The following is a 12500-nucleotide window of genomic DNA, read 5'->3' on the forward strand; positions in this document are numbered from 1 at the left end:
AATAGCTTTAGATTCCATGTATTTTTGACCTGTATTGTATGGCTTCCTGAAACTAGAATTGTAACCTCTTCCTATGTTAGGTTAGGTCTCTAGATTGCAGATATGTCTAGTAAATTTTCACCTTAAATAAACTACAAGTACAAGCTTCTACACTTTCACACTATTAACAATTTATTTTTCCATATTCTTTTTCTTCTTCTTTTTCTCCCCCTCCTCTTTCTCCTCCTCCTCTTTCTCTTCCTCCTTCATCTCCTCCTCCTCCTTCATCTCCTCCTCCTCCTTCATCTCCTCCTCCTTCTCCTCTGCTTCTGCCTTAAAGTTAACCTTTTGTCTTTGCACAGGGGAAGCACAAAATCAACGTCTTGAAGGAGAACCAGAAGGTCATCCATCCCAACAGCAGGAAGGCCAAGAAGTTAAATAAGATGGTCAGCAGGTGAGAAAGCATTTTTTTCTTTATCTTCTGCTTATCCTCATTTTTTTCTCTCACTTCGACAGTTACCTCTGTGTGAAAAAAAAAATTAATTTGTGCGTGGTAGTTATTGCAGCAATTAACCACTGCCTGGGATGTGTGTCAGGTGACCCACACAGAGTATAAGGTGAGAACACAAGTGTCTCCCATGTGAGACAGCAGTTCTGTTCATTTTCTGGCCATCTTATTGGTTTCATGCATTTGATTGTTGGATTTGGGGCCCATTATGCTATTCTTCTATATACACATACCCTCTGCTATCACACCTAATCAGTTACAAATCTGCACATGATGGTAAAAGTTAGTGATTGTGGAACTTCAGACTTAATGGGAAGAATTCTATATTATTCTCAGGTAGACAGTTTACCCATATATGTTGATACTACTGCCCCAGCAATAAATATTCTAAGCAATATTACAGGTATGAAATGGAAAGCATAAAACCACAAAATAAATGCAAAATGTATCATGAAGATAAAGTAACCGAGTAGATGGTGACTTTATATTGAACTTAAACAAAATAATTACTGAATTTATTGAGAAAATAAAAGACATCACAGTTACTTTTAGGATAAACAAAGGCATGACAAGTTGACATTCACCAGAAGGCTGGCTGGCATGCAAAACTCCCATCCTATGCTGGTCAGGAGCATACATACTCATCTTGTCAAGAACCTGTACTGCTTATTCAGTATTAAGATTGGGCAAATTGACTCATCTCAGACTGACAACAGCTGATAATGTAACCAGTCAAAACTGTCATAATGCCAAGTGCCCAGGACATGTAACTTGAATTTAGTGTATGTTAGCATAGGGTTTTAATTCTTTTCAAGTATGCATGATAGCAGTATTTCACAATAGCAGAACACAATATCCAAGAGGTTTGAGTGCACTTTGGTGTGCTATTACACTCTATCATTATTATTGTTGAAGTAACATTGTTCTAGAAGTACCTTTGTTATGATAGTATGCTGCTCATTAAAAAAAAATTGTTTGCATGGGTTAATTCTGGAAACATTATATATTCACAGGATTTCATCAATATGACATTAATATCGTCAAAAGACAACATAGATGTGGAAAGTCCCAATATTATTTGATACTTTCCTCCCATTCTTTCTCACTCCTTTTCTTATTGTTTTATGCATCTACAGAGAAATAAAAATGAAGAAGAGAAGAGGTGAAAATAACTTGAAGCTGCAAGTTCTGGGCGACAAATTGCTGTGGTTCAAGAAAGAAATGGATCCAAGTTTGGAGGTGTTCACTTCAAAGGATGTTTTGAATATGATACAGAAGTAAGAGGAGTAATGTAGCAATGTTATAGGCGTAAGAACTAATATTTATTATGAACATTTTTTTGTAATTTCTTTCCGAAAAAATAGTACTTAATCCCCCCCTCCCCCCAACACGCACGCGCGCACGCACGCACGCACGCACGCACGCACGCACGCACGCACGCGTGCATGCGCGCACACACACACACACACACACACACACACACACACACACACACACACACACACACACACACACACACACACACACACACACACACACACACACTCACACACTCACACACTCACACTCACTCACTCACTCACTCACTCACTCACTCACTCACTCACTCACTCACTCACACTCACTCACTCACTCACTCACTCACTCACTCACTCACTCACTCACTCTCTCTCTCTCTCTCTCTCTCTCTCTCTCTCTCTCTCTCTCTCTCTCTCTCTCTCACTCACTCACTCACTCACTCACTCACTCACTCACATTCACACACTCCCTTACTAAACTTATTGTTGTTTGAATAATATGTAACACCTACAAAAGAACAATGTAGATTTTTTTTTTTTTTTTTTTTTTTTAATCTTTAGTACTAGGATTTGCTCTATGAAATTTTGTTCTGCATATATGAAACAGCATTGTAATATTTTATCCACTAACCTTCCCTCTACATGCTATTTTTTTTTTCCTTCATAGCACATAAAAGATGGTAATGTTTAAATATACTTTTAGCATACAATGAAGGATAAAAAAACACCATACACCAAAAAATAAAAAACATAATTGGAAAATTTTCCGTCATCTTACCTTCTCTCTTCAGGTCAAAAGATGAAATAAAGGCTAATTTTTAATTGACTTGTTTAGATAAATATAGGGATTGTGCACAGAGTGGGCATAGCTCAGTGATAAAGCGCTTGCTTAGCAATAGCAAGGTCCTGCTACAGGTGAAGTTGGAGCAGAAATGGCCTGACCACCCTACTGCATCATCTTGCAGCTTACTTTTTTCACATTATTATAGTTCTTTGACAATAGTCACTTTATTTCATATCTGCGTAGAGGTCACAGTCCTCATCAATAACTAAGAGGCTGATTATCTGTTTGGTTCACTATCATTTTCTTCACAGTTTGTGTTATAGGTTTATAATCAGAACCAGCTCATCTGTATATTAATTTTGGAGGTCAGAAGCCTAAAGATTTTATTAATTTTAAAGATTGACTATTTCGAAATTGAGACATTCTGCTCAGAACCCAAGCATTTTTCTCTTGTAGCTTATAAAAAAGTTTGCTGGCTATTGAGGTTTGTATTTAATCTCTTATGCGTCTATTCAGTTTCCATTTGCCCCCTGCCCCCCAAAAGTAAGAAATGGGCATCATTCTATAATTTTAGATTTTGACTTTAGCAAGATGAGAAACTTCATGAATAGTTTATTTCCTTTCAAAAGTACATATTTAAGTATTATTTCTTCCCAATTTTTAACATAGGGAAGCGTACTTCGTAATTTGGGTATATAATACATACATGTATATATGCATACATGTATTTATGTATGTATATAAGTTGATAAGTGTTTATCTGTCATTCTGTCTATATCTATCCACCTGTTTGTCTGTATGTCTTTTAATGTCTATCTATATCAATCTTCATATGGTCTGCCTAGGACACAATAACAATTACCAATCCATAATTCCAGATACATTGACCGCAACATGGAAGAACTTGAACAAATCAACTTAAAGCAGAATATTGGGAAAAGAAACAAAAACCAGCATGCCAGCCGCGAGTCCACGATAAAGATTGTGCACGAGCAAGAGACAGCTCTTTTCAGAGACAATGGCTTTGGTAAGAATTTTGGTCCTAGAAATAAGCTAAGAAGGGATCTATTTTATTTTAGTTTTGTAACATGTGCTATATGGAAGTATAAGTAGTAGGGGAAGGAGGGAGATAAACAGGTAGTCAAAGGCAGGTAGGCAAGATAGCTATACAAGGACAGACAAACAAACAGAAAGAGCTAGGGAGAGGGGCACACAGACAGACAGAGTGAAAGAGAGAGACACAGACAGACAGAGCGAGAGAGAGAGAGACACAGACAGACAGAGCGAGACAGAGAGAGACAGAGAGAAACACAGACAGACAGAGCGAAAGAGAGAAAAGGGCAAGATTATATTTATTTATATATATATATATATATATATATATATATATATATATATATATGAAGAGAGTGAGTGAGTGAGTGAGAGAGTGAGAGTGAGTGAGTGAGTGAGTGAGTGAGTGAGTGAGAGAGTGAGTGAGTGAGTGAGTGAGTGAGTGAGTGAGTGAGTGAGTGAGTGAGTGAGTGAGTGAGTGAGTGAGTGAGTGAGTGAGTGAGTGAGTGAGTGAGTGAGTGAGTGAGTGAGTGAGTGAGTGAGTGAGTGAGTGAGTGCGTGAGTGAGTGAGTGAGTGAGTGAGTGAGAGAGAGAGAGAGAGAGAGAGAGAGAGAGTGAGTGAGTGAGTGAGTGAGTGAGTGAGTGCAAGTGCTAGAGAGAGAGCAAACGAGAGCAAGTGCTAGAGAGAGACAGTAGGCAGCTAAGAGGTGTTGTAAAAGTAAGGACAACTAAATCACAAACCCAGTCCCTGTGCTCACCTGTCTCTCTCCACCCACCAGAAATAGTTGACTTCTTCTGCCCAAAGAACTTGCAAACTTTCAAGTCTTGGACAGGAGAACTGAGGTTCCTATCAAACCTCAAGCTGCGGAAGTACAAGAGAAAAGACCTCGAGGATAATTTAATGAGCAGACTTGAGCCAGAGCCTTCCTCTGCTGCACCAACAGAAGATGAGACCATGGATGATGAGGCAGAGGAGGTAGATGAGGAGGGAGACGAGGATGACGATGACGATAACGATAACGATAACGATGGTGATAAGGAAGGGGAGAAAGATGACAATATGGAAGGTTGAAAATGTAATACTGAAGAGTCAGTATAAATAAACTGAGATGAGATGTGCGTTTTCCTTTTCAAATATTTTTGTACATATTTTCTCTTGCTTTGAGTCCCATATAGTGAGAGAAATGTGCTGGCAGTTGGTGGCTATAGATGTCCTACATATAAAAGTGCTCTTATGATGTGTGTGGATAGCTTTCATAAACAGCACTTACAGGACATGGAAAACATAATCTTTAACTGCTGTCTTTACTTACTCTTACATCAGACATAATGTTTGTGTAAATTAACTAGAAAATAGTCCTTCAAAGAAAACAATATGATAAAAAATATCTTAACCAATCGGCTCAGATGGCAAGAATGCCTGCCTGCCTACTGATATATAAGTTAATTTATTGTCTTAACATAGATGGCTCTTCAAGTGCATAGTCACCAAGTCATTAGTTCTTCCTATCTCATCTGTTTACCCTTTTCCTTGATTTTTGGAAAATGTCTTTAGTATTATTTCATTGTATGTAATGTTACCAATATTTTAAGAACAATTTAATAATCATAATAACTAAGAATAATAACAGTATTGATATCAATAGTATTGGAAGAAAAACACATTTTCCCTCCAATTCAATGAATGGGGAAATCAGTATCAGTCACTAGGCACTAGACTCATTGCTGGCTGAGCACATGTGAAGCCATCTGTATGTAACAAAATTCTCAAAAAACCTAAGGGGACATTACATATATCCATGGTGAATGGGTTAATTTAGGTAAATAATAGAAAACCATTCAAGAACTTACATTTATTTACAAAATATATACTTTCCTTAATATTACACAATTTACTCATGTCTACTGACTACATTTTACAGTAGAAATACTTAAAAGTTCACTCCAACACCAAACCCATAAAAATCCTGCATTTACAATACATTACAAGGCACTTGGTTCTCCTTAGTTGAAAAGGAAGGGTTAAATATAAGCAATTATCAGCACTCACGCACGCACGCACGCACGCACGCACGCACGCACGCACTCACTCACTCACTCACTCACTCACTCACTCACTCACTCACTCACTCACTCACTCACTCACTCACTCACTCACTCACTCACTCACTCACTCACTCACTCACTCACTCACTCACTCACTCACTCACTCACTCACTCACTCACTCACTCTCTCTCACTCACTCACTCACTCACTCACTCACTCACTCACTCACTCACTCACTCACGCACTCAGAAGAATAATTAACAGTGATATAGATAGATAGATGCATGGAGATAAAAGATGGGTTGCTAAAGACAAAATGATTTATTAATGAAGTGCAAGTCTCAGCAGGTATCTATTTGGTCCCGTATCTGAAATTACATGACAGCTTAACTAAAAGAATCCCAGCTATAAGTCCTTTAACAAATGTCTCATAGTTCCATCTACATTTTTTTTTTTTTTTTTTTTTTTAATCTCTCTCTTCTCTTTGCAAAACAAGATTCTTAATAATCAATTTTTTTTTTTTTTACTTAAATGAAATCAAAGAATTTGATATACAGAAACCAAATTATAACTTTAATAGGTAACAAAATTCCACAAAAGTGTATTTTCTATAATACCACTACCCAAGGATTAAATATGTTTTGTTTTTATTTTTCCCTAAACATGAATAAAATATCTCTACATTCATAGGTTCTACACACTATATACATGACAAGACTTGCACATTTTGTGTCAAGGAAGGAGGGAGAAAAAAAACTCTCTAAACTACAAAAAATGCTGCACTAAACAGCCATTCCCTGTAAATAATTACAACCCACAAATACTTTCCTATCTGATAAGGATTCAAATAAATAAAACATAAAAGGATATAAGGCCTAGGTTATATTGGCTGGAGCAAAAAGGATAAAGAGGTGGAAGACATAAATGAATACCAACAGATAAGTTTAAACTCCATGGATAAAATGTTCTAAAAGATAACCTAAAGAGAATTGATTATAAACTCAAGACTCAAATCTGACAACCAAGCAAATGGTCTTCCTTATTAGTCTTGAAAAAAATATTTGAAGTTGTTGTGAAAGATTGTTCCTGAGCATAAACATCCATAATGCTAGAATCTGAAGACTGTTTTCTTTGTGGGTAATATACCTTCCTCTTCTTTGCACTGTGAGCAGGTTAGTAGGTAAGAAGCTAAACTTAGACCTTACAAGTATTCTATAATTAGCTTCTGGCAATTTTATTCATTATATAGTTATCCTATTTGCAATTTTTCTCATACCTCAAGACATTTTTTTTTTAAGGGTTTATGTAAGCTTGATGTGTGAGTGAGGTCAGAGTGTATATGTACAAGCGAGTGCACCTGTTCATGTATATCCCTTATGAAATGAAAATTGTCCGACAACCACAGCTAACAAACCTAAATGAACTAGATAATTTTAATTGTTCATATACCTTGAGAACTTGATTTTGGAGACTTCAGAAAAATGACAGCAGACTTCTGTATACTCTAGCATCCAACATGATTACACAACCTTTTGTAGGATCATTATGCATTATAATAAACACCCAGCAACATACAACTTGTTATTTCATCATATATAAACAATAACTTGTTCTCCTTGACTGTATATGTACATAAGGAAATAATACTCATTTTTTCATTTTACAAAGCTATTTTTCACAAAACCTCTTTAATAGGTTTTATGCAATATGAAAAATATCAACTTCATAAAACTATATCTTCATAATATTCATTAGGATATTGTTCTTATATTCAGCCACCTTTACTGAATTACAGTAACTATTACATCATTTTGTTTATAAGAGGCAGCAAATTTTAAAATCTTAGTTTTTGTTTCTTCCTTCACAAACTCAATAAAAAAAACTACATGTGAAACTTCAAGCTTCTCACTGAGCTTATTTTTGCACATTATTAACCTTATCCAGCTTGAGATAGGATTCCTGGAAGCTCGTAATACTTACCACAAAAAAAAAAAAAAAAAAAAATAATAACAATAATAAAACAAAGCTGACATTCAAACCCTTTCATTTACTCAGAAGTATATCTTCAAAAATATTTCAACTTATTTATGTAATAAAATAAAATACAATTATTTCCATTATTGTCAAAAGACCCTGTAGTCTACCCCCATGACAACAATGACATACTGCACTGCTCTTTAATGTCATTTGCATGATTGCACATTTTTTTCACCAATATAGTTACAATAATACAATAATGCATCTAATATGTACAAGCTATCCCATTATTGGCACCTTTAGCCAGACATCACAGGTATTATAACAGCCTTTAAAGACTTTAATAGTTTTACAAGAAAAAAGTGTCAATGTTATTTGTCACAAGAACCCCATGGAAACTATTGGGATCTGTGTCTTATTTGAAAGAGAAAAGGTGGTTTCCCCTATATAACTTTCTTTCTTTTCTTTGTATGTAAGCCTCTACATTCTCACTAAATGTCCTCTGTGTGTGTGTGTGTGTGTGTGTGTGTGTGTGTGTGTGTGTGTGTGTGTGTGTGTGTGTGTGTGTGTGTGTGTGTGTGTGTGTGTGTGTGTGTGTGTGTTTGTGTGTGTGTGTGTGTGTGTGTGTGTGTGTGTGTGTGTGTGTGTGTGTGTGTGTGTGTGTGTGTGTGTGTGTGTGTGTGTGTGTTTGTGTTTGTGTTTGTGTTTGTGTTTGTGTATGTGTATGTGTATGTGTATGTGTATGTGTATGTGTATGTGTATGTGTGAGTGTGAGTGTGAGTGTGAGTGTGAGTGTGAGTGTGAGTGTGAGTGTGCGTGAGAGAGAGAGAGAGAGAGAGAGAGAGAGAGAGAGAGAGAGAGAGAGAGAGAGAGAGAGAGAGAGAGAGAGAGAGAGAGAGAGAGAGAGAGAGAGAGAGAGAGAGAGAGAGAGAGAGAGAGAGAGAGAGAGAGCGAGAGCGAGAGCGAGAGCGAGATAATTAAAGAGAAGAATGAGAAATTGTGTGTGTGTTCAAAGATCAATATGCCACATACAAATCAAGATAAATCCACAATCAAGAGTAATATTTAATGAGGCCTAAATTTTAAGAGAAAAGCATTTCAATTTTTCTTCTTCTTGTAAGAGCTGAGAAGCAAACCCATAGAGGATCTAAAATTATAACTTTCAAAATAAATTTTCCAACTAAACCCAAAAAAGAAATAACGTCCACACAAAAGATGATTTCAAGTGGATTTTCCCCTACCATGTTTTAATAGTGATAGTCCATAGCCCTAATAACAGTAACATCAACAGATAATAAGACAACAATGAAGGCAAGAGTAATGCTAAAAAAAATTCAAAAAAATAATTAGAAAAAAAATATATTTGTATACATGCAGAGCACCATCTCTTAACATAAATAAATAAATAAGTAAACAGACATCTACGACAATCCTAAGACTTATCTTAATGTTTTCCACCATGAAACAGGAAAAAAAGGTGATGTTCATCATAATACCACCAACAACATTATTGATCAATGATAATTAAATTGAAAATAATAATAATAATAATAATAATAATAATAATAATAATAATAATAATAATAATAATAATAATAATAATAATAATGATATTAATAATAATAGTGATAACAGTAATATTAACAACACAAGCTCTCTCTAATATTTCTGCCAAAAGACAATGCTCTTAAATAACAATCATTAATAATGAAAAAATAAGTAAATCAAAATAATAAAATTAATATCAAAATAACGGTATTAACTGGACATGGCGTACAGTACTATTAGAAAAAGCATAATCATAACAATATTTTAAAATCTATTTATATATAATAACAACAGCACTATAAAACAGTCCTGTCATTAACCGATTGGTGCTGAATACATGAGCTGTCCCCCGTAGTTTTGTTTTGCCAATTTTGTTTACATATAAATGGCTTCATGAGCACTGAGTTTGCAAGGAGTCAATCACTAAACCTACCTGACTCCACTGGTTTATCCCATTGGTTGGATTTTCAGGAAATGTTCTAACTTCTAATATTATCGTTGCTTACGTTGCTATTATTATTATTATCGACATTATCATTACTTAACATTACTAGCAATATTTGTAGTTAAAGAAATAAATTTTTTCTTTTCAAAATTAAAAGATTCCAGTTAATGGGTGAGATCAGGTATGCTTAGTAACTGACGTCCTACATGACCAAATACATGTGGATGCATCTACATAAAAAAAAAAAAAAAAAAAAATCAAAGTGGACAGGGTATGCATACAGGTGGACAGGGTATGTATCTTGGCATCAACAGGTCAATATTCACCATCACTGATGTTCTGGAATTAGTAAATAAAATTCACAATATCAAAACTAGAACTCACCGAGTCATATTTTCTCATAATATAGAAAGTTACAGAAAAATATCACATTCAACTTGGTTTCTATAATCTCATTTCTCCTACTCACACAAGCAGTCATCAATTTCAATTCATCTGGCAGCAATTTGCACTTTGGCATCAACATTAAATTGAATAATCTGATACAATAGTCAATTAAGGGACTTATATCACTGGTTCAGTTTAAAAGTATTTTGGAAGTCTGTTCATGAAAAGATTTACAGTACATAATAAATGTTGTGGGAGACATAACAATAACAACTGCAATGAATAAATGCACCTCCAATAATGCACAAAAAAAAACAAAAAAAAACACGTAGCTATCACTTCCTCCAAACATACAATTCATCTTGAATCAAACTCGAACACAAAGTGGAATAAGATTTGCTGAAATAATTAGCTAGTTCCATTTGTAGTCCATGTAATACACGACAAAGATCACACTAACGTTTCCCTTTGTTTCATGGATGCACAAATTATAAACTTGTTTGTTCTCAAAAAGGTAAACACTGGAGATAAATCCATATTCTGGAGGAGCAAGCAAAGGGAGAGTCCAGAAAAGAAAGTTTGTCATATATTTGATGAGTAGCTTACTCTGCTAAGCTCCTCAGTGCTCCTGAGTTCTTCAAAGTCCTCTCTCCCTCACCTGCTCCTTCTCAGTCCATCAGGAAGGCCCTAGCTACTGTGACTCGAGTACCAGAAGAAGAGCAAAGGAATCCCAATCAGGAGGATAACTACTGCCACCATCATCTTCCACCAGCTGATGCCCCAGTCAGCCCCCTCACACTTGTCTGACTGCTCTAGGGGCCGAAACCGCAGGTCGGTGAGTGTGGCTGCAGCTTCATCTAGAGACTCCTTGTATGTGCTGGTCTTCTCGCGGATCTGGGCCAGGTCTCGCTTCATATTGTCCAGGAACCTCTTGGCATCCTTCTTGGTGCGTGTGTCTTTCAAGATGCGGTTGATGCTAATGTAGCCTACATGCATCTCAGAGTCACTCTCACACTCACTGCAGCTGCTGACACTCCTTGTGCCCAAGACTGCAGCTCGAGTACTGGCAACATTCTCCTGCCTCTGCCTGTTCTCTTCGTCAAGCATCTCCGCCAAAACAGAGTTGGGTTTCACCGGAATCTTCAAAGAGTTTAGGGCAAAGAATTCGTTCTCTTGGAAGATCTTGTTTATTCTCTTCAATTCTGATACCTGAAAAAAACATATGCAATTACTATAATCCAAAAGCTGAGCACATCGGGTATTATCCAATGGCAGCTTTATCCTCATACTAAAAAGCATGAATCTAAAAGACAAAATTCTGTCAATCTTTATTACATTCTAAGCCAGGACATCAGCAGACCAGACTTCCAGATATACCAAGAAGCACATACACACTGCATAGATAACCCTTTGTGGTTGCAGAAAGACTTTATATATGTATGATTTTCTCCATTTTTAACAGTCAAAAGGTAACATTTATTTGAAATTAGTAGAAATTAATAATACCTTTTAATACCTATTTTTCTGAGGAAAACTTTGAGTTAGATACAAAGTTTACTTTAAAAAGTCAATGGATTTACTTGGTCTAAAATAGTTCCATAAAAGAAACATCTGCAAGAAACTGTATTTGTAAAACATATCTAAATTTTGCAAGCTCTGGTAGTTCTTCATACAGAAAACATACATATAATATCATTATATTGTCAAAATAATGTGGAAGAGATAAAGTTAAATATACACATTTTCCTAAACTATAATGCAGTGTATGTATCAATATTTCCCTTTTTGGTGGGAAAACATTGGGTAACTAAACAAGGGAAAATACCCAGCAAAATACATTATCTTATATATAACATCTTCCCATTATATTTTTTAAGTTTTTTTCTTTTTTATTATACATGTGTATCAGAGACCTTAATTTTCATGGAAACCCCCAAAGTGAAAAATATGTTTCTTAATCCAATGCCACCAGAAAAACGTAGTGCTCACTGTAGTACGAGTATTGTTTTGTGAAATGTCCCTACAAATAATGGCTCTGCAAGTGCTTAGCCACCAAGGAGTCAATTAGCAGACCTCGTGACCTCACCCTATTCCACCTTCCCTTGAACTTTATTTTTTGTATCTTTTTTTTTTTTTATAACTAATACCATCAATATCAATTCTATTATCATTACCACAGACATGATAATTTTCATAATGTTATTTACTTTCCTAACAGCAATATAAGATAAAAAGATATTTCCAAAATCAAGGAAAAAGATATAAGTGAGATAGTGCTGGTAACTGGCTCATTGGTGACAAACTACTGATGGGGCTATCTATGTGTAAAGATAATTAATAAGATAAACTCACAGTGGGTATGAAATGTACTTACAATCCCCAGTGGCTTCAGGTTAAAAGTAAAATATGGAAAATACATTTTTTCCTACAGCTAAAACAAATTTTCATCACATAGAATTAGAAGCCAATGCACA

At 35.5% G+C, this 12500-nt stretch overlaps 2 protein-coding genes across 2 annotated transcripts in view; one reads left to right on the top strand and one right to left on the bottom strand.

Moving 5' to 3' along the window:
• Positions 1-4737, top strand: part of LOC125043210 (translation machinery-associated protein 16-like) — a 5999-nt gene extending 1262 nt beyond the window's left edge. Inside the window, exons 2-5 of the mRNA XM_047639212.1 lie at positions 342-433; positions 1624-1764; positions 3448-3596; positions 4402-4737. Coding sequence (XP_047495168.1) covers positions 342-433; positions 1624-1764; positions 3448-3596; positions 4402-4694 — 675 coding nt within the window. The 3' untranslated portion in view covers positions 4695-4737. The remainder of the gene's footprint in view (positions 1-341; positions 434-1623; positions 1765-3447; positions 3597-4401) is intronic.
• Positions 4738-8987: 4250 nt separating this feature from the next.
• The window catches only part of LOC125043301 (lysM and putative peptidoglycan-binding domain-containing protein 3-like), a 13160-nt gene continuing 9647 nt past the window's right edge, over positions 8988-12500 (bottom strand). Inside the window, exon 3 of the mRNA XM_047639345.1 lies at positions 8988-11235. Coding sequence (XP_047495301.1) covers positions 10714-11235 — 522 coding nt within the window. The 3' untranslated portion in view covers positions 8988-10713. The remainder of the gene's footprint in view (positions 11236-12500) is intronic.

This window comes from Penaeus chinensis, chromosome 33 (assembly GCF_019202785.1).
Source record: "Penaeus chinensis breed Huanghai No. 1 chromosome 33, ASM1920278v2, whole genome shotgun sequence".
In the NCBI taxonomy this organism is placed as follows: Eukaryota; Metazoa; Arthropoda; class Malacostraca; order Decapoda; family Penaeidae; genus Penaeus; species Penaeus chinensis.